This window comes from Carcharodon carcharias, chromosome 8 (genome assembly GCF_017639515.1).
Source record: "Carcharodon carcharias isolate sCarCar2 chromosome 8, sCarCar2.pri, whole genome shotgun sequence".
In the NCBI taxonomy this organism is placed as follows: domain Eukaryota; kingdom Metazoa; phylum Chordata; class Chondrichthyes; order Lamniformes; family Lamnidae; genus Carcharodon; species Carcharodon carcharias.
This window is the reverse complement of record NC_054474.1, coordinates 89,670,979-89,694,163: the sequence shown is the minus strand read 5'-3', so window position 1 is coordinate 89,694,163 and position 23,185 is coordinate 89,670,979. Positions and strand designations below refer to the sequence as shown.

Genomic DNA, 23,185 nt, shown 5'->3' with positions numbered 1-23,185 from the left:
AAGCCATTTCTGAATTTCTTTTTGTCCCTTTCCCTTCTGTTTACCCAGGCTCCATATTAGAATAAAGTATGTAGAGGCACTGGGAAAAGTGAAAAGAAGATTTACAAAGAAGATACCAAAGATGAAAAGTTATAACAGTATCAGGAACAGGTTGAAGCTGCTTTCCTTCGAAAACCTTGTGGTGGTCTTTAAAATTGGGAATGTATTTGACAGGGTTGATGTAGAGAAGGCAGTTGTTGTGAATCCAAAACTAAGGAACATAAGGATAATCACTAATAAATTCAATGAGGAACTCAGGAAAAAAAGTCTTTAGAGTGTTTAGAATGCAAAACTCCTTACTGCATAGAGTGGTTGAGGTGAATAGGATAAAGGCACAGCTAGATAAGTACATGAGAGAGAAAGGAATAGAAGAATAGATTGAGAAAATAAGATGAAGTAAGGTGGGAGAATGCTCGTGTGGAACAGAAACACTGGCTTAAATCAGTTGAGCTATTTGTTCTGTTTTTGTTCTATACATTTTGTGTAATTCTGAAAATCTGAGTTTTACCTGATGTAGCAAATCCCAAAACAACATTGGTGATTTCTCATTCATTTAAAGTAGAAATTTACTTTGATGTCATTTAACTTTTAAGGGTACACACCCATCCAACTCCTTGCTATTTCCAACTTAGCTTTGTTCAATAGCTGGGACAGGCACCTATTTCAAATCGACCACCAACATCTCTCTTCCTGGCCATTTGGTGGTTCACTTTATCTCAAAGGGAGGAAGTTATGCTTCAGTCGCATGAAGCCTTGGTAAGACCTTGGGTGGAATTTAATCCAGACTGTTGCAGTGGGAAACATGGCAAGCTGGCTTACTTAATAGGAGAGAAGAGGTGGGAAAACCTTCTGTGATTAAGTCGGACATGGGTATTTGCCAATATGAGCAAGTTGCCTGCCTGCAGTGGGTTGTCAATTGGTCTCATCAATGAGCCTAATGACACCCATTATCCCTGAACCTACTGGCATTTAATGGTGGCTCAGAGTTTAATTGCGAATCACTCTATTTTTCTACCCTTTCCAAAGGCTGCCCAGCAGCTTACTAAGGGGGTTCCTCATTGTCAGACACGCAGTATCTGATCAACGGACTGGACATCAGGAGGCAGGGCTTCTGGAAGCCACTCACTATCCTTGCCAATAACTCCACGACCCCCTTTTTCAGCTCTCTCCCTGTGAGCCAAATCCTGCCCTCACTCACTGAGGCCAGGGTCCAACGACATCCCCTGGTGAAGTCCCTGGGACACTACCGGCAGCAGCCACCACTTCCAATGGCACTGCCAGCGATGGAGAGCTGCTGTCCTCTGATTAGCCAGCAGCTCTGAGCTGGCAAGATTTCTGCCACCAGAATCCTAAATCTGGGGAAGGCCCAATGCTGACCTGTGAAGTGAGAGTGACTGTCCTGGACATCAAGGCTGCATTTGACCGAGTAAAACATCACAGAGCCCTAGCAAAGCTGGAGTCAATGGGAACCGGGGAGAAAACTCTCCACTGGTTGGAGTCCTACCTAGCATAAAGGAAGATGGTTGTGGTTGTTGGAGGTCAATCATCTCAGCTCCAGGAAATCACTGCAGGAGTTCCTCAGGGTAGTGTCCTAGGCCCAACCATCTTCAGCTGCTTCATCAATGACCTTCCTTCCATCATAAGGTCAGAAGTAGGGATGTTTGTTGATGATTGCACAGTATTCATTACCATTCGTGACTCCTCAGATACTGAAGCAGTCCATGTCCAAATACAGCAACACCTGGACAATATCCAGGCTACAAGAGCAGGTCAGATGGTAGGAACCCTGCAGCGAATAACTCACCTCCTGACTCCCCAAAGCCTGTCCACCATCTACAAGACACGCTTCAGGAGTGTGATGGAATACTCCCCACTTGCCTGGATAGGTGCACCTCCACAACATTCAAGAAGCTTGACACCATCCAGGACAAAGCAGCCTGCATGATTGGCACCACATCCATGAACATTCATTCCCTCTACCACCGATGCACAGTAGCAGCAGTGTGTACCATCTACAAGATGCACTGCAGGAATTCATCAAGGCTCCTTAGACAGCACCTTCCAAACCCACGACTACTACCATCTAGAAGGACAAGGGCAGCAGATAGATGGGAACACCACCACCTGGAAGTTCCTCTCCAAGTCATTCACCATCCTGACTTGGAAATATATCGCCGTTCCTTCACTGTCGCTGGGTCAAAATCCTGGAACTCCCTTCGTAACAGCGCTGTGGATGTACCTACACCATATGGACTGCAGTGATGCAAGAAGACAGCTAAGCAACACCTTCTCAAGGGCAGCTAGGGATGGGAAATAAATGCTAGCCCAGCCAGCGAAGTCCACATCTCGTAAATGAATTTAAAAAAAGGTTAAGTGCCAATTTGATTGGGCCTCCCCCACAGAAGCGAGGTGTGTTTCCCACCGGTTCGCTAACCACAGCGTGGGACCATCGTGGGGAATATTAATTCCAACCCCCCGCCATCTTGAGCACTGTGCATCAGTTCTGGGCACTGCACCTCAGGAAGAACACATTGGTTTTGGAGGGGTTGCAGCACAGCTTCATCAGAACCAGGCTTAGAGTGTTAAATTATGATGGCCAATTGCATAAACTTGGCTTGTATTCCCTTACTATAGAAGGTTAAGGGGAAATCTGATAAAGCGTTTTCAACTGTTACAAAGATTTGAAAGGGTTGATACAATAAACTGTTTGCTCTGGTCGGGAAATGAAGAGTAGAAGCATAAAATATTAAGGTTAGAGTATGAGTATTCAGGAAGAAAATCAGGAAATATTTTTTTTCACACAAAGTGCAATAGAAATATGGAATTTCTACCCTAAAAGTCTGTGGATGTGGGCCCCATTTGAATATTTTTGTTAGTAGATTTTTTGTTAAGGGCAAGGTGGGATTATTTAGGGATGCGGAATAAAATTGTGTAATTGGGAGTGCAGTACTAACTGAATGGTGGAATAAGGGGCTAAATGGCCTCCTCCTTGTTCTGCTCTCTCTTACAGGGTGATGCGGCTCAGCTGGGTCCCTGGCAGAGATCCAAATCTCATCAAATTGGAGGTTGGGGAATTAACTTGTATTGGGATTCCACTGATCTGCTAAATGTCAGAATTCTTGGAAAACGAGAGTGTGAGACAAAGCAGTAAAAATGTAATAAAAAACTATCGTACCCTTCATTGAGTGCTTTGGTTTTCTCCATGTCCTGAATTACATTCAAAAGGACTTTAATCTTGTGTTCGTTTGACTGTAAGGTATCCTCTATAAACTGCATTCTGCCTTGGAGATCACATAGGTCCCTCTGTGTCAGATGGATTTGATTAATTTCCTTAATCCTTTTGCTAGTTTGAGGTTTTATTTCCATGTTACAGGAAGCTGTATGATTGCGAATGGGTTTTGAAGAGCTTTCGGTGCCCATGAGGCCTGCCTTGACATCACTTAGTGAACACAACAGGGATTTGGAAACATCCGTGCCCACTTGATCATTTTTGCCAACACAGATGGGAGGAAGCTCTGAGCAGTCTAGCCAAACTTCCTTTTTGCAATGACATGAGCCTCTGGTCTCAGTTGCAGTAGATGGTGTGGATGTCAGCTCAAACGTGTGCACAGTAGAACAGTTTGGGTGTGCACGACTCCCGCTATGGATATTTTCAGGTGGGGAGGCACCAACTTTGGAACAGGGATGACTGAGATCTGATGGGGTTCCCGAGACCATTGAGTTCTCAGAATTGTGCGCACCCGTGGATGTATCCAGACAGTAGCATGAGGCTGCTACTTCCTGCAGTGTGTCTTGTAGGTCACGATTTGATGCTTGTGACAAAGATTTCCTCTTGACTGAACTATATGCACTCGACTGGGGTGATGCTCTTGTGGATCTTTCAGTTCCTTTCTCTTGGGCTTGGCCTGACTCTGTCAGTTTAGACTGTGTTGCAGTGTCCTTGGCTTCCAAAGCCAGGCCATTGCTTGTGAGATTAACCCCAGTAGCTTTCACTGAATCCATTGACACTGACCCCTTGGTCAATCTCGTGGTGGTCTTCAGTTTCCCCTTGAAATTTGGAAGATGCTTTCTCAGACTCGGTGATGTCTGAATCGCAATGCTTTTGAGGACCCCCTGTGGCTTCGTAATCGCCAATGAGCAGTTGGCTAGTCCTCGAGGCCTGGAGGTTTGTGCTTTCCCTTTAAGTGCAGGTTTCCCTTCAGTCCTTTCTCTCATGTTAGACATGCATTCCTCTTTGAAGTGCACCTGTTGAACTTTACTCTTGCGTTGCTGGACCTGCCCAATGAAATCAGCAGGATCTTGACCTTCTTGCTTGAGTGCAAGGGAACGTGCCTTTGGGTTCTGCAGTGGAGCACTGTTACATCTCAAAGGCTCCAGATAATTGCTTTCCTTACGACCCATTGCAGTGCTCAGCAAAAAGGCAAAAGGTTGTGACCATACATGTGGGAAAAAAATGATGAGTGGAAATATTTCCCCTGCCGAATCTGATAATGTCAGTGTAACTCAGACTGATCCAGGACCGTAAGGTCAATGGGCAACTACTTTTTCCCTTGATATAGTTGTCTATTACACTTATTAGTCTGAAGGAACGACAACTGCAGAATGCAGATTTTAGCTTTATCAACACCATTAGTTCTGCTCACGTTGAAGTTGAGTGAATTGACAGACAGAAAGAGGGGTGAGAAAAAGCTTTTGGTCAAAATTGAAAGTACACATCAGAAAGCAGGTGCAAAGACGTTAACATCTGGGAATCATTTCATACAGTACAAGCTTTTGCTTTGTGATTCCAGACGTCCCCCCATTGTAAAATGATGCTGAAGCTACTTAGAGGGTTATCAGCATGTCGTCACATACCTACAGTGGGAAAATATAGCAGCCAAAGGGGCTTCTGTATGTTCAACCGCAAATGAGAGTGGGACTTTCTTAGGATTCTGGAGGCGGTTGGTCAGCGCAATGAGAGAAGCCACAACAGCTCGTGTGACAACTGCCTTGGATGGACCCCCTTTCCTGTGGTGATGAGTTCGAACTGGCTCCTCTGAGATCAGCTTCCATCACGGAGAATCTTTTCTCATTCAGCGAGCAGAGCCCAAACAGCTGTAAATCAGGGAGAGAGAGATCACTGCCGTCCGATTAAAGTGAAGCCTGGTTGTCAAGCGACGTTTATTGGAATATATTTGATTTCAGTTGTATACCGGGAGGAGGTTGCAGATACAATTCTCAGTGACTCAAATTTGGATGTGTGCCCTAAAAAAACCCACCAGGACACTTGAGAACGCATTGGACAGTTGGCAGTGGAAAATCACACTTGCTTCTGGTGGAAGGAATATAAAAAGAAAATGATTTAGTGGCTTGCTTAGGCTGAACATTTCAATTCAGGCAAATAATGTGATTTTTAAAAAATTCGAAGCTGCTTCTGTGCTGGTAGCTCTGTGATCTGATTTGATGCCTCATTTTACATGGAAACAAGGTCACAAAGAGAACATGAATAGGTTATCTGTCAAACCCCCTGGAGAAATGAATCCCTCTCAGTTGTCTAGTCCCATGAACATCCATCGGATACAATGTGAAATGTTCCTGTACACTGCCTCCACTGCCCTTCCGTGCCCTCTGTGTAAACTCACTAAATCTGAACTGCCTGTGGACCTATCTGCTTCTAAAGTCGTACCTGCATTTCCAGATCCTATAGTCTGTCAGTTAGATCTTCCTAACTCTGCTCCTTTAAGGACCTTGAATAGACTTAACTGCTGGCAATGGGTTAACCTTGGCAACGATATAAATTTTTGTTCACAGCACCCTCTAAAGGCCCAATTGATAAAGGTTTTGTTTTACAGTCCATGACCTTCTAGGTTCGATTCCTGATCTTTGCTGAATTAGGCTGTCTCAGCTGAGAGCCCAAGATTCTCAGGTGGGTCAATCTACCAGGGGTTCCTTTCCTTCATCATTATCTGGCGATACCTGCTTAAAAAAATAGTGCAGGTGTGTCTGTGTGCATGGACACTGGATGGCATTGAGTTCAGCTGTGACACCTCCCAAGGTGCAAAAGCTACTGGATGCTCACTCTCTCTCAGGCAGTCCACGAAGAGAGACAATTTGGAGGCCATACTGAAGGGAAGAGTGGGGCTGGTGTGAGTGTACTCCAGCAAGAGTTTAACTTCAGGCCTCCCAGGTGAAGGGAGAAGAATAAAAGATGAAAAACTTTAAAATGATAAAGTTCGCTTAAGAACTAAAGGAGAGTAAATGGAAAAGAATTGAAGTCTCACCCATCACTAACTTTTATTTAACCAATAAATTGGAATGGAAATGTAAAGAATGAACTATGAACGCAGAAGCTTTTACAACTTTGGGGCACATCCTAAAACGCTTCAGTGAAGTACTTTTGTTGAGTCATGCTTGTAATGCAGAGAAATCATTGCCTGTTTTCTAAGCTCTAAGAATGAGTTGTATTACACAAATCACTGGAGGTGCAGCACCTGTAGCATTGCCAAACCTCCAGAGGTGCTCTGGAATCATGCAGGCAACCCAGTGGAAAATCAAATGGCTGTTAAATATAATTGCATTTCGATCTCCTTTTCTTAGAACATCTTCATTTATTGATTCTAACTGGGCTATCAACCAGGTTGGGCAGTTGAAGGTGGGTGGCAATGTGATAAAAACATCCAGGAATAAATCCAGCCAGAGTTGGCAACCCTGACACACAATAAGCAATAACTGACATGAGTACACGTTCCATACTTGCATTTATTCACGTGATGCTATTTTGGATTGGAGCTGTACACCTATTTCCAAGGCTACAACTCTTGACAAATGACCCAGCACTAACACTAAGCTTGTGGTCCTGCTGTAGCAAGTGTACAACAGACACTTTCTACAGAAGAAGATATGCAGCTGTGAACATACTGTTAACCAGTGAGCTGTTTTTACTGAAAGAGTGCTGTAGCATTTTGTCTAATTAGGTTAGCAGAAGGAGCAGCTGTAAGGGGATTTATAAAAAATGCTGATGACAATGTACTGAATTTACACAGTGTATCACTGGGTCATTGCGAAAGACGTTGTACACTTAATTTATAAAATATATTTTCCACACAAGCATGAATTTAAAAACCTAGATTGTATGTACAATTCCCGATCAAACATTCAGGTCAGGAGACTTCCTACAACTTGCCCCTTACTGTCCTCAGATTGAGGAGGGAAGGGAATATTAACTTGGACTCCTGCTCCTGGTCACTGTCCAGTGATCCATGCTGGAGTGTGTGCATCAGGAAAACAGGGTGGGACTGGGCTGTCACTACTGCTTATAGTCTCGGCTTAGATGTGAAGAAAGGATAGTGAATGAAGACACCTGGTCTCACAAGAACCCTGTCCCAGCAAAGGTTGGCACACCGAGAGGAAGAGAGGAGAAGTGAGTTGAAAGAATAAGAAAGGAGAAGAAAGCCTTAATAGTGACGAGATTGTTAGAAAGGAAGTAGCAAGGTTGCTTGGAATCTATGAAAACCTATCAGTATCTTTACAAAACCAACATAATCCATCTTTATAAAATCTCTGAAAATTGCCAGTTTAAAGTAAACTGGTGCAACATATCCTAAATCTTTCTCAGCAAAAAAAAATGTTAACTAGTAATAAAACCCATAGTCAGAGATCAGCTAGAAGTGGGTCAGCTCCGAGCAGGAACATTACCAGATATACATGGATAAGGAGATTCAGCTCATCTGTACTCTCCACCTCGTAGCCCCATTCATCCTCATAACATCCTATTGTTTCTTAAAGAATTCCAGGCTTTTCAACTCCACAATTCTACCTGGGGGTGTGCAGGGGGTGGAGGGGGTGGGTGTGGAGAAAGAGGGGGTTCAGCTACATGTGCTGATCGGTCTTAGTTTACGACTTAAGGGTTACAGTCTCGGACATCACCACTCCTCCAATCCCCGCTCTCCTACCTCCCTTTGGAAAAAGAATTTGAGAGTCAAGAGGGAAAAGTCAAGCTTGCATGTAAACCCGCTTCACTTCTTCTAAATGTAGGATGTTTTTCCCCTACCTCCAATAATCCCTAATAATTTGGAGTGAAGCTGAATGGGTCAAGTGAAGTCTTGGGGCAAATTTTACATCGCTACAGTCAATACGCCTCTACTCTCTAACTTCAAACCCCTTTTAGAGGAAGAAAATAGATAAAATGTAAAAGTTGTACATTATGTTAAGTTGGTGCAGGAATACTTCATCTGTTGTTCACTATTAACACCAGTCCTTCTAGTCCAAATGTGGCTGCAGATCACTATTGACCAATTCTCCAGTGACTGTATCGCTAATTAAAATTTCGAACCCTTTCTCCCCCGTCAACCCTCACCCTCTCTCTCTCTCTCTCTTTCCCCTACCACGTTCTTCCAGCTTCCTGAAGCTGGGTGCATGACTGGGAGATGCCAGTACCTTGAGGCTATCTAATTCCATTATTGGTGCTGGGGAAACTGAGGGAGAGGGCTAGGCAAAGGAGACAGCTTTGAACAACCTTGAACAGGCCAATGTTTATATGGAACATTACATCAAACACCATAGACTAACTCACTAGATACAGAGTAGGAAACAGATGTAAAGATCAAGTGATTTTTATGGAGACCCTCTCTGAAAATATACCTGCCACTTCATAGATCGTTAAAGGCATGGGCTTAACACTGATTTAGGATGCTGATTTAGCATATAGATATGGAGGTTAAAGTACATTGCAGGTCTGCTCAATAGCATTTAACAAGTTGCCCACTTTTAAAAGCCACATGTTTTATGATTATGATGCACGTTCTGCGGGTTAATATTGTTAGTGGAAGATTTCTTACCTGCCAGTTCCCCCGTGCCGTACGATATCTGTGACATACGCTGAAAGTGAGCACGGTGTTCCATTTTCAGCTCTTCTCATGAGGAGACCCCTGAAGTTAATACCCCGATGAAACCAGCTAAAAGCTTTAGCAAGACTAATCCCTCAGTCACCCCTCCTCCCCTCTCCATCTCTTGTTTTCTCTGCGCACAAGATAATCCAGTCAATTCATAACTCCTCGTCCTGGTGAAGTGTTGGGAGGAGAAATCTTGGTGGAGCTTTGTTCAAAGATACTGTACCATGCAAACCAAGGATCAGCTTTAGTATATTTACAATCTGAGCTGCAGCACTGCTAGCAAATAATGCAGAAGCAAAGCTGATAGTGCTGCCGCTGTCTTTCTCTCTCTCTCTCTCTCTCTCTGTTTCCTGCACATTCCATGTGAGAACTGGCTATATACCACACTCGGATCAGAGGTGTTCTGAGTTAGCAGTAGAGGTGGAATTTGGGTAAATAATTATCAGTGTGTCAATCAGTTCAGGCTCCCCACGTCCGAGCAAGGCTCTAAATTACCCAGGCTTTGGCAATTGCTGTTCCTCCATCCACAAGTCTCGAGCTGCTCCATAGTCTGCCTGTCAGTGCAATCTGTTCTCTCTTGTGCATCATTAAAAGGGCAATGGAACTATGCTTTTGATTCTGTTAATTCAATTAGTATTTCCTAGATCCTGGTTTACCTGTCATGTCATTCATTTTTCTAAAATGAATCACCTTGGATAATTTATCATGAAATATGTTGCATTATAATATAAGAATTATATAAGAATGAACCCAGGGTGTATTGGCATTCCTGCCTCTTGCAGTCAGGAAAGTGAAGGGTTTGAACACCACTTCAGACATCCCGGTAAGTGGAGACTAGAATCTGCCCTCTCAGAACTGGGCTGACATCCCGTGGTGTGCTCAGGTCTGGACGGAGTGACCACTCGCTCAGTATTAGTATTTCCACCACGGAGCCCGACAGGTTGAGTTCTGGTCCCAACCCAGATCACCCTCAACACCTGAGAGGAGATCAGCATATTGCTCTGGGGGTACCAGTGGAGGTATTTGACATCGTGAACGAGGCTGCGTGAAACTTGAGTAAGGAGACCTCCCCTTACCTCTCCTCCCTTCTTCCTACTTAATTTGCTCATGGCTGAGGTAACTGGGGTAGAGTTCCATAGACACCAGCTGATTCACCATGGGTGAATGTTGCCAAGCTTTCCAATCTGAAGGCAAAATAACCAAGCCCAGTACACCTGTCATCCAATGTCCTTTCCAGTTTGGAAAACTGGCAAGAACTGTATTGTGTACAATTCTGGGTGCCATATTATAGGAAGGATGTGAACACATTGGAGAGAGTGCAGAAGAGGTTCACAAGAATGGTTCCAGGGATGAGAAACTTCAGTTACAAAGATAGATTGGAGAGGTTGGGACTGTTCTCCTTGGAGAGAAGAAAGCTAAGTGGAGATTTGATAGAGATGTTCAAAATCATGAAGGGGCTGGACAGAGTAGATAGGGAGGAGCTGTTCCTGCTCGTAAAAAGATCAAGAATGAGAGGACACAGATTTAAAGTGATTTGCAAAAGAAGCAACTGTGACGTGAGAAAAAACCTCTTCACACAAGTGGTTCGGGTCTGGAATGCACTGCCTGGAAGTGTGGTGGAGGCAGGTTCAATTGAGGCATTCAAGAGGGCATTAGATGATTATTTGAATAGAAACAATGTGCAAGAGTATGGGGAAAAGGCAGGGCAATGGCACCAGGTCATAATGCTCATTTGGAGAGCCGGTGCAGATACGATGAGCTAAATGGCCTCTTTCTGTGCCATTAAGATTTGTGGTTCTGTGAACTTTCTCCTGCTCCATGTTCTAAATCTCTTCAGCACTAATTGATATTAAATTGACTATCTCATTCAGATAGGCAACAGAATAGCTAAGGAGGGATGAAGAAATGTCACGCTGGTGCATTAGAAGGTATCTGTCTTTGGCCTTACTTCAGAGAGGTCTTTTGTTAAACTGGGCTTCAGTTCTCTGCACTATCATAATGAGCATAAAATTCACAGGAAATGATTTATCCCACTCCAAACATACATGCTGACATCCGCAAAGACACACGCCTACAAAATCTCTCAAGCACACAGATACATGCGCACACAGACACTCATCTACACCCACACAACCTCACAGACACAAAGACACCCACACAATCTCACAGACACACATACAGCATAGCAACACATAAATACCCACACGATCACATAGACGCACATGCGCGCACACATACGCATGCATTGACACAAATAGATACTGAAACAATCTCACTGACACACACAAATGCCCACACAATCTCACAGACACACACACACGCGCAACCTCACAGGAACACGCATACCCACACAATCTCACAGACACACACACACACACCCCCCCATACGTACACACATGCAATCTCACAAGAACATGCATACCCACACAATCTCACAGGCACACACACACACATTCAATCTCATAGGAACACATACCCACATAATCTCACAGACAGACACACACATACACATACAATCTCACAGACACACACAAACATCAACACAATCTCACAGGCATGTGCACACCCACACAATCTCAGGGACGCACAAACACACACATGCACAGACACAGGCACACAGACAATTTCACAGAATACACAACCACACACACAGGCACATATGTACGCGCACAATCTCCCAGATACACACATGCCCACACTGCACAGAAACACAAGCATATAAATACCCACCACACAGTTAAACACCCTCACCCACAGACACACACACATGCACCTCCACACATTCAGATGGACAAACACTCCCACACACAGATACAAAACTTAGACAGGTACACACCCTACACAGGCACGCACAAAAACACACATGCACAAACTCACACAGATCACAGACATGGAAACGTGTAGCCCTAAATAAAGTTATTTCCTAGAATTAGATCTGTGATCTTGGATTGCAGACCATTTTTGTGTTTTGTTGAAGTGCGGGGATTCAGTAATTGCTTGGTGATCACTTGAAAATAGCCATAATCCCCTGTTTAATCAACTTCTTTAAACATCTTCGCTGTTTCATTACAAACACTTCAATTAAACTTAACTAACATGAAGAGTCTGATGAAGAGTCATTCGGACTTGAAACGTCAACTGTATTCCTCTCCGTAGATGCTGTCAGACCTGCTGACTTTTTCCAGGTATTTTTGTTTTTGTTTCAGATTTCCAGCATCTGCAGTATTTTGCTTTTAACTAACATCTCCCTTTCTTACACTAAATGTATCTGCTCACGCTTCATTAGTGCTCGGGACAAGCAGACATTGATTTCACCCCCCGCCCCCCACCACTCAATTTACTCCTTTCATTTGCTAATTGTTCTGTCCCCTCCTGTCCTAAGTGCTCTGACATTCACAGGGCTATGTCTCCAGAGGCATTTTAGCAGCCCTCTTATACCTCACTCATGCTCAGCCTCAGGAACCGAATGTCGACAGGCAGTTTGACTTTGGTGAGCATCACGGCTGAACCCACGGGGACTCCAGCAGGGCTCAGTGGATGGAGATCAGGAGCAAGACATTTGCCACATTTCCATTTCCTATGCCTATGCAGCCCAAGGATTTTATTTCTCTTTAAGCTGCCGTTTCAAACATGTCTGTTTTTTTTGGACAATTCCGGTTTGTAGACATCTGGATTTTGGACATCCAACCTGTAGCAGTAGTTCAAGTCATTTCTGAGAGAGGATTAAGATGCCTTATGAAAAGCAAATTACAATTTCCTAAAATTTTAAAGTCAGGAAAAATAAAATCCAGTGAGCACCTTGCTAATTGCATTGATTAATCAGTTGATCTTCAGTGGTTTTGCTAATGACAGACTTATAGTAACATAGTTAAAAAAGTGTTCAATGAGCAAATACAGCGGGTAATGTCATTACTAATTGTAGTGAGGGATTCATGAATCATCAAATGCATTCAAAATATGGATCCCTTAAATTCTTAAAGGCTGTTAATAATGTAATACTATGCATGAACTGTGACTCAGTGGGTAGCACTGTCGCCTCTGAGTCAGAAGGTTGTGGGTTCAAACCTCATTCTGAAGATTACAGCACTATTGCAGAAAGTGAGCTGACACTTTCCTCAGTGCAGTACTGAGGGAGTGCTAACCATGCTGGTGAGATGTTAGAGCCAAGCCCTACCCATACCTCTGGAATCTAGCTGTGTACAAAGTGGTTGCCACCTTAGTCCAGATATTGAATGCCTCTGCTCTGCAATGTTATGCAATGGATGTGGTGAAGCTTCTCTAAGACGTGCTGAGGTAAATACAACTCCTTCATATGTTATAAGAAAAACGTATTTACTATTCTGCCACAGTTATTAGATAGGGAGGTTTCTGTTTGTACAGCGTGTGGTGTCCTCATAGTCCACAGCTACAGAATTGAACCTTTTTATATCAAGGTTTGGAGCCACAGTTATTCCGGAGACTGTGATGTTCTTTTAGCTGGAGACAAGCACGACTCATTACATAGAAGTGTGTTTGACAAGTACATACTATGTGACAACTGATCTAAGGATCTGCAGGAACATTCCTGCTGAACTGTGGGATAATTTGTTTTCCTCGAAGCTGTGGTTAGCTGATGTAATGATGTTATAATTAGGCTAGAGAAAAAAAGGAAGGTTTTCCTTGGTCAGTGGTGACTTGAGAGAATTGGTCAGAAAGGAGGTTTGATTTCAAACTGTAGTATGTCTTTGATGTAAAATCCAATTCTATGAGCTAATTCTCAAATGTCCAATAATCTTGTTTTACTTGACAGAACGCAAAGGCTGTAGCTGTTAGGACAATGGGCCCATTTTTTGGTATGTTCAGATGCAACTAATCCAGGGCTCTTGAGATGAGCCTCTCATTTTCCAACCTCCATAAACTGCAGATTTTCCAAAATGCCTGTATGTTAACTCACATTAAGGGCTGGTTTTTACACCAGCAGGGTTTTAAGGTCCCACTGAAGTCAATGGACTTTTGAATGGCTCGCTGCATTTTACAGCCCTACCCCCACCGCAATGACGCCGTAAAATTCCGCCTAAGTCCCTATCACCTGCAGGCTCACAAACCTACCTTGGCTTATCAGTTTGCGAATGTCTCCACTTTATAATTCCCATGCTCGTGTTAAAAGCCCTCCAAGGCCCACCCTTCCCTATCTTCAGGCCCACAACCCTTCAAGATCACTGCGTTCCTCTAACTCTGGCCTTTTGTCCATCCCCACTTCCTTCACCCCACCATTGGGAGCTGTACCTTCAGCCACATACCTATGCGCTGGAATTCCCTCCCTAAACTTCTGCCTCATCACCTTTTCTTCTTTAAGATCCTCAAAACTATCTCTTTGACTAAGCTTTTGGTCACCTGTCTTTTTTGGCTTGGTGTTAATTTTTGTCCGATTGCACCCTTTTGGATCGCCTGGGCATGTTTTACTACATAAAGGCACTATGTAAACACAAGTTGTTGTTGAAAGGGGTCTTAGTGAGCTTCCTGAAAATACCCAACCATCTGAATTGTTTTCCACATCATTTTGAGACTATGATGTGGCCAACAGTACTGACAGATGCTAAGCTTTTTAAAAAGGCTTTCCTTCATTCAATAGAGCAGGGACTGCTCAACAAGTCATGTCTATATTCAGGGGGTTTCTAGCTCTGGGTAGTCATCCCTCACAAGAAGAGATAGAGATGGGTCAGAGATCAAACCTTTGCCTTCCTGTCCAGCTAAGAAACAGTTGGTGAAACCAGGGAGCTGGGAAGGAATCCAAACCATGAGATGGAGAGAACCTGCTCTGCTTTAATCCTAATGCTGACTGCATTCTGGGAGAATGCATGCCTAAATTAGCCTGCTCACAAGGATACTGTGGCAGACTTTTTGTTTTATGTGATATGAAGATTTTTAAGAAACAGATTAAATTTCACTGTAATCAGAACTCTATTCACTGACATACTATATAAAAAATAAGTCAGTTAAGTTGACTTATAATTGGCCATGTGTCCATGAAGTATTCATCGGTCCATCTTTTGGAAGATAGAAATGCACATGGGGACACGTATGAGATTACAATATTCAGTTTACCTAATAAGGGTTTATTTGCTACTAATCCTCAAGTCATGCTATCATGTATCTAAATATTGGGTAGTCAAGGTAAACTCCTACTCGTAAGAAATGCAGTGTCCACTTGCTGGAGAAACCAGTGACAGTGAACCAGAGAACATGAATGGCCCATGAATGAATGGTTCTGTTCAGAGCAAAGAGTGACCAAGGAGACAAAGCTACCCTTTACTCATAGGTTTCATTGTAAGTTTCAGTTTTGTCTTAGATATTCTGAGGTAGACTGCTGCTGGTTGCTCTTATGAGTAGCCTACACTCCCCAATATCAAAGTAAACAATACTGTGAACAAGAGGTGTGTGACAATAGGTCCTCTTTGTTGTCTGAACTAGATACTTTTTTTTTTTTACATGCTCCTCTGCCCATTCTTTCTTTCTAAATGTGGTCTGCACACATTTTAGTGAGATAAGCTCTGATGTGAATTCTTAACCTGCTTTACTTCACTGACAAATGAATGCTGGGAATATTTTTTTTTATTCATTCATGGGATTGGGATGTTGCTGGCTAGGTCACCATTTATTGCCCATCCCTAATTGTTCTTGAGAAGAGAGCGGCTTTAATGGCCATTTCAGAGGGCATTCAAGAGTCAAGCACATTGTTTTGGGTCTGGAGTCACATGTAGGCCAGACTAGCTAAGGGCAGCAAATTTCCTTCACTAAAGGACATTAGTGAACCAGATGGGTTTTTAAAACAATTGATAATAGTTTCTTGGTCATCATTAGAAGATTTAATTCCAGATTTGTTTTTAATTTATTTCAAATTCCACCATCTGCTGTGGTGGGATTCAAACAGGACCCCAGAGCATTACCCTGGGTCCCTGGATTACTAGTCTGGTGACAATGCCTCTATGCCACCACCTCCCCTGTTATTAGAATGAAATTTCATATTAACTTGACTAACTACATATCCCTTGAGAAGAAAATTAATAAATACGCCACACTACCCTTATTTGTGGGCTTACATATCTTTTCTTGACTAGCAGAAAGTATTGATTGCCTTGAGATGAGTGAGTCTCTCTTCTAGGCCAAACTCTCTTCGCATGCTTAGCAAGCTAATCCTCTTACTCAAATGTATTTTTTTTTCTCTCCCGGCATTTACATAAAAGTTGCATTCATATGAATTAAATCAATAATTCCTTTTCCCAAGAGTATATTTTCAGTAGATGCCTCACATTGAAAACATGAATTGAAACATTCCCACAATAATGTTGCTAGTGCATCTGAGATGAAATAATGAATTGGTTAGCATCCCTGGAAAAACTCAGGAGGTCTGACAGCATCTGTGGTGAGAAAGACATTTCGAGTCCGTATGACTCTTTTTCAGAGCTGAAATCACATGTAGTCATCTGAAGAAGAGTTATATGGACTCGAAACGTTAACTATGTCTTTCTCTCCACAGATGCTGTCAGACCTGCTGAGTTTTTCCAGCATTTTTTGTTTTTGTTTCAGATTTCCAGCATCCGCAGTATTTTGCCTTTATCTATGGTTAATATCCTTGAAAATTGTGGAAACTTCCTTGATATCTGGTGTATTATCATCTCAAATCCTGCCCATTCGCTGGTCTCATTGGCTGCAGTCATTAGATTTTCAAACATGCTCAAGTTCACGAAGAGCAAATTGTTCAACCATAGCTCATTCACAAACCCTGATAACCTCCCATGAATCTCTGTTTTAAGATGGGTGATGAGCAATAGGGTCACTTGTCACATAGAGCGGGGGGCTTTACTCTAATTTGAATAAATTCCAGAGCTTTAATATGTCTTATATATAGTTGCAATCAAAGGCTGCAGCCTGAATTGAGTAGGCCTCAGCCCTTAAAACTCGGTAAAATGGGGCTTCATTGGTTAGCGCTGGAGTGCTTTGGGCATGAAAGATTATATTATCCACCCGCCAAAATCATCAAAAGAAAATGTAAAGTTAATTACAATTGCCTTCAGTTCTAAATTTGTTGAAGGCTTTAATGCCTAGGAGAAATACTGAATAGCTCAAGGTTACAGCTTGTCAGCACCTTATTGGAATTTAAGTGACATATGTACATATATGCTGTTATCGCTGTGTCAGATTTGCTTTTTAACTCACTTCACCAAGTAGTGCTGTATGTGCGGAAGCCAGCACAATAATCAGTAGACAGATGTCCTCTAAATAGAAACGCTTTGCATTCGGCCAGCTCATCCCAGTCAACACATTGACTGACAAACATCTTTAAGGGAGAGAGAAAATTGGGCCTATTTGCACTTGTCTGTCTTTAAAAAAAATGACAAAACTGAGTAGGAGCCAAGGGTGTCAGAATACAGTGAAATTACATTCAATATTTCTTGACAGCAGTGTAAGTGCTGTAAGAGTTTTAGTTAAGATGCCAAGCTGTGGTTTTCTCTGTCATTTGGCAGTGCCCCAACCTTTCGGTTGAAGCAACTTGGGCAATCTGGAAAATTAATGCAACTGATATGTTTTATACTGGAAAAAATTATTCTCTCGAAGACTGGAGGTCATTTTAAAGTTTCAAATATCCTGTATGTTCTACCAAATTTTTGTTTGACCCCAATACTTTGAAATGGCCCCCTTTTGATCTTTGTTCAGCTCTTGTTTCTTCCATCGAGTTTATGAAACAATCTATAACACAAAAAGACTACTCACTCTTGCACTTCAATCTAATGGGACAATCGTCCTCTTCCTTGGATAGTTGTGGGTGGTAGAGATGGGTTGGAGATCATAGAATCAGCAGAAGGAGGCCATTCAGCTCATCAAGTCCATGCTGGCTCTCTGTAAAGCAGTGGTTCTCAAAGTGCATTCAGTGTGCCATCCAAAATCTAAGCCACTGAATCTGGTCTTTGATGAGAAAAGTTTGAAACACTTTTATTCCAGAAAAATGTGAATATTCTGCACTCACCAACGCAGCTCTGTTCTGAAGCATAAGCAGTCACTCCTAACAAAATACAAGTACGAGATTGGATTTCAACACCAGTGGGGCTGGAAATGAAGAAGAAAAATCAGCTTAATGTAGAACCTGACATAGAACTAAAGCTTTCCAGCTTGGAACCAGCCATCAACTGAAAAGCAGTAGCAATTCTCATCATTCATTCCGATGAGTTTTTCTTTGTAGTGGCAAGTGAAAGCAGGTAAGGTAGGACTGGTAGGTGGTCCTCAGGGTCTTATGCGCCCCTAAGTGGTTTGCGGATGATAAAGTTTGAAAACCTGTGGAGCAACGTGCTCCTGTGGAGCAATCAAGGTGAGAATGAAAGGAAAGCTCATTTAAAAAGAACAGGCTTCTCTTTTTGCTGTGGGAGCATGTTGAAGCAATCTTACCCCCAATGAGCTGACTGCCTCGGCTTGCGTGTATGCAATAATGAATTTAACCCATGAGGTCAGGCCAATCCCAAAGCAAGGCTGGCCTCTGTAGACTTTAAACACTTGTCTTTGTATCCTTGCCTCAGAAATTCTCTCGTTCCTCTTCTGTGTCTCTTATAACAGGCACAGAGGGAGACCTGTAGCAGATCACATTGCTGTTCATGGAAGCTGACTGTGCACAAATTCGTTTCTGCATTTACTCATTATTACAGTAACTGCAGTTCAAAAGTACTTCATTGGCTATAAAGCGCATTGGGGTGTCTTGAGCTTGTGAAAGGTACAATATGAGTATCCAAGTCTTTCTCAATATCTGCCACTACTTGGAAGTGTACCAGCCCTATTTTGTATCCTTCAGGTGGCCACCTGAACAAGGTTACAGTTACCTTCATGGTTTAGATTCTATCACCAGAATTTAGTCTGGAAGTGAATTATATTAATCCGGCCCATTGATTGGTTGCCACTGTGTAAGATCTCACTGTAAGCAGACTGCTGTCACTAGAACAAAGCCATACTCAAACAGCCCCCTTCACCACCCTCAGCTAGGCACCTTGCCACAAATCCACTTGTTTTTGTACAAGTTAGAAAATTAATTCCAATATCCCAGCTGGAGTATAAACAAAGGCTGGTTGAGACGGTGAATTTTTATCACTTTTTTTTAGTGTCATTCTATTTTCTATCCAGTTTATTATCACTGATCCTCACTGCTTTGTTGAACTTTTCCATAAAGTAGAGAAGTTTGCGCAATGGGAGGAGTTCAGTCGCCTTAACAGTGAGCATGTTGGCTGGGAAATACACCAGAAGCAAAAAACTTCAACGCAGAAGGGGGAGCATATGAAGGACAGGGAAGAGGAGGAGTGGACTAGGAAGGAGGAGGGTGAAAGAAGGAAGGGGAGGGTGGAAGAGGGTAGAGGGTGGGTGGATGAGGGGAAGAAGGGATGGAAGGAGGAAGAGAGCATGTAGATGAGGGAAGATGAAGAGAAGGGATGGAAGAAGGTGGATGGAAGAGGGAGATGTAGCATAAAAATATACACTTGAAAGAGCTACAGAGAAGGAGGGAGGAGTGTGGGAGAAATTAGACAGCTTTTTTCAAAGAACTGACAGGTACAATAGGCAAAATGGACCTAATAGCTTTCTTTTCTGCTTTATGATTCTATGAACTACCATCTGAATTAATCATTGACAATGAAAGTTAAGGTGACAACAGAATATCGGAGTACAGCCCTGGCATTTCACAGGCTGCAATCCCAGTAGTTATACCTGATTATGCATAACTGCAAGGGTCAATGGGATGGTATGGGATAGGGAGCCAGGAATTTGGGAGTCCACCTGCTGTGATTGGCCCAAAACCTGGTCAGCTGCCCTGGAAAGCCTGGGAAATTGGCAGGCTCTGAGCTAATGGGGCCATTGGATAGCATTGCATTAAATGTACAATAAAGGAAAAGCTTAACTGGTTGACATTGGTATCTATGCTCTGTAGAAGCCTCCACCTGCCCACTTTCAGCTAACTCTATCTGCATAACCTTCTGTTCCTTTCTCCTTCATTTACTTAAGTAGCTACCCCTTAAGTGCACCAATGCTATTCTTCACAGTCACTCAAGGTAGTAACATGTTCCACATTCTAACCACTTTCTGGGTGAAGGAGTTCCCCTGAATTCCTTCATGGATTTATTGGTTATTATCTTATGTTTATGGCCCTAGCTTTCAGACTCCCCACAAGTGGAAACATTGGTCAGAATTTTTCACCAAGCTGGGCCGACTTAGAAGCCCTCTAAAAACGGCAGGTGGGATCCGATTCCAGGATTCCCACCCCCATTCCTGTTTCTGCCAATTTTTGCCAGTGTGGGATAAGAGTGTAGATAGCCTGCCCACACGTAGCATTCCCACCCTTGTCAACTCCATTATAGGGGTGGGTAATTTAAAGTCCCCTATAGGTTTGTTGGAGTCAGAGTCCCTACTTTCAGTAGACATGGTTCATGGCCTCTCAGGGGACTTGTGAAACACATTCCCAATGCCAAGTGAGAAAACAAACAAAGTCACCTGCTCCTGGAATTCTTTCATTGACAGGCTTTGAAGTAAACAAAAAAAATCTGTTCTTGATTTCAATATTTAGGTACTGTCTTATAACGTAGACATGTTTTTACTGCAGTGGTTGATCACAGGGCTCTGTGCTGAAAAGGTAAGTTGATGATTACATTGATCAACATTGTGTAAGTGTTGAGATGTTTTAGAGTACCTTTCCCCTTTGGAAGAGCGCGGTTATGCATTCAAAGTTGAAAAAAACATTGCATCAAATGCAAAATGTCATGATCTGAAGTGATTTAAATGTCCACTGTACTTTACGTTTGAAAAGGAGAGTCCATATCTTTCACTTAGGGAAGAAAAATGGAAACCATTGATTAGCAGGCCATCTGGTTTAGCTTAGAAAAGACATAGCCATCTGTTTTTGTCATTTCAATAGGTTCATTGTTTCCATTTAGAAGGGTTTGTTTTGATCACTGGGGTGATTATGAAAGATTGGCTGAGTTTCAAAAGCTACAGAATCATCTATCTCAGTGGGGGTAATTGATTGACAGTTTTAAGACAATTCTAAAGGATTATCTGACTTTGATGTGGTTACTGAATAGGTGTTTGTTTTTGTACAACAAATTGACTACTTGAAGGAATTTAACTTTTTGAACGGCTTTTCTGAAGGACAGTTTTTTCAGTATGAAGTGTGCTTGATTGACAGATCTATTAGATTGTCAGATGTTTAATTATTTTGTCATGTCCATTTCAAAGACATGGCTCCTGAGGCCTGCCCATAGTGGATATTGTGTCAGCGGTAACTGAGGATACATGGGGGCATGTGGGGAGGATGTGTATGAGAAGGCATGGGGTATAAGGGGGCATGGAGGTATAAGGGGCCATGGTGGTATGATGGGGCATAGAGGGACTGTGGGGTTATGAGCAGGACTTCGGAGTATGAAGGGCGGGAGAATGCGGACTATGAGGGGGGATATGGGGACATGAAGGATCATGGAGGGGCATGGAGCTATGAGGGTGTATGTGGGATGGGTATGGGGTGATGGTGTGGATTTGAGGTCTAACATTCACCATTACAACTGGACCAATGTCCCAGTAAATGGACATGGGTGATCCAACCTGCTGGCCTTCATTTCCACTTCAGGCCTGCCTCTGGAAATGGCAGGTCTGACTCCATCCTCCTTGGGGTGAAAATATACCAGGCAGGTGCCATTTGAAAGGAGAAGAGTCTGCCAAGTTAGGAAGTTTCCCGAGTCAACCATTCCCCCTCTTCCACAATATTAAGCCCATCTTCTTTATGGCTGCCAGAACAAACCCTTCATAATTGTAAAGACTTCAGTCAAGTTTATCTCTCAGTCTTCCTTTTTCATTGCTTCATCCTATCCAGCCTTTCCTGTTTTGAGGAAAATGCTGTATTTAGAAGGAGAAATTAAACCAAGCCAATATTTCCTTATTCAGGTGAACATGTGGCATTCCATGCCTACATTTGAAGAACAGCAGGAGAGTTCTCACGCGAGCTCATAGACCTGAATCTTAAACATGGTTTTGCTGCCCACAGAAGCTGCCTGACCTGCAGAGCTTTTCCAACATTTTCTGTTGCTATTGGAGAGTTCTCCTAGTGTCCTGATCCCCATTCATATCTCAACCAACATTACAGGAAACAAAATAAGTAGTTGTCCATCTTAGTTGATTTATGGAACTTTGCAAAATGACAGCTAAAATAGCGTACAAAGCACCAAGAACTATAGTTTAAAAGCATTTATTGATTGTGAGATTCCTTGGGATGTCTTGAGAATGCGAGAAGTTGCTATGCAAATCTAAGCTCTGTCCAAAGCTCTCATTGTCAATCTTCCATCCTCAACCCTCCGTAAACATCACTTGTTCAAAGCTCTTCTGAACATAGACCCATCAACCACTTGTAGAGGATAAGACAATGAGATATAGATAGAAGATAAATGAAATAAAATTATATATCAAACGGGACAAACACTGATCACGAGCTCAGTTAGTACATCAAACAGCCTCATAACCTTGGGGTTATGTGGCTGTTGCATGTACTACAAGAGCTACTGATTACAGCACAGACCATGGGCTGCATATTACAGGGTGGGAAGCCATGCCATAACATGTTTTGGATGGGCTGAATTGCCTGCCAGTGGGAATTCAGCCCCTCACTGGTGAGGAAGGCAAGCTGCCGGCTAACCCGATTGGAGCAGTCCCAACAGTGCCAAGAGCGTATTAGTGGGCACTGCCGGGATTGCAACCAGTCTTAAGAAGGTCGAATGGATCCTGGAGCAAGGTAAGTCTGGGGCATTGGGTGGGGAGGATTCCGCTGGTTTAGGGAGGGGGTGGGGTTGCGGGTGATGGGTATTGGCAAACAGGTGGGTGGGAAGAAAGGGGTACTCTCTTAGATGGGCTGGCCCCACTGTGCACAATGGGCATACACCACACTGAAGAGAGCTCCCCCCACCACCCACTTCCTTCCCACCTTTTAAAAAGTGCCCACTCTCATCCAACTGCTCACACCAAATGTACTATGGCATGAGGAGCATATTATTGGGGTCAATTGGCTTATTAACAAGCTCAATTGATCCTTGATTATTTATTTAAATATGTACGGGCTTTCGGCACCTGTCTACCTGCTATTTTGTGAGGGTGGGCTTGGTGGTGGGCAGGAAAGAGGTGGGGTGGGTATCTGCTCTATTTTACATTCCCACCCTCCCCTCCCTTGCACCAAAAGCACACTTGGCCAGGGCACGTAAAATCCAGCCCCATATCAACATTTAAGAATA

At 43.0% G+C, this 23,185-nt stretch overlaps 2 protein-coding genes across 7 annotated transcripts in view; one reads left to right on the top strand and one right to left on the bottom strand.

Annotated features, from left to right (window-relative positions):
- Positions 1 to 9,458, bottom strand: part of LOC121280742 (protein INSYN2B-like) — a 124,452-nt gene extending 114,994 nt beyond the window's left edge. For all 4 annotated transcript variants that reach the window (XM_041192885.1, XM_041192881.1, XM_041192884.1 and 1 more), the window contains exons 1-2: positions 8,856 to 9,458; positions 3,215 to 5,350 (exon numbers count right to left, since the gene is read on the bottom strand). In XM_041192885.1, the coding sequence (XP_041048819.1) occupies positions 3,215 to 4,440 (1,226 nt within the window). In that variant the 5' untranslated portion in view covers positions 4,441 to 5,350; positions 8,856 to 9,458. The remainder of the gene's footprint in view (positions 1 to 3,214; positions 5,351 to 8,855) is intronic.
- The window catches only part of LOC121280741 (dedicator of cytokinesis protein 2-like), a 627,095-nt gene that overhangs the window by 364,597 nt on the left and 239,313 nt on the right, over positions 1 to 23,185 (top strand). The window lies entirely within an intron of this gene.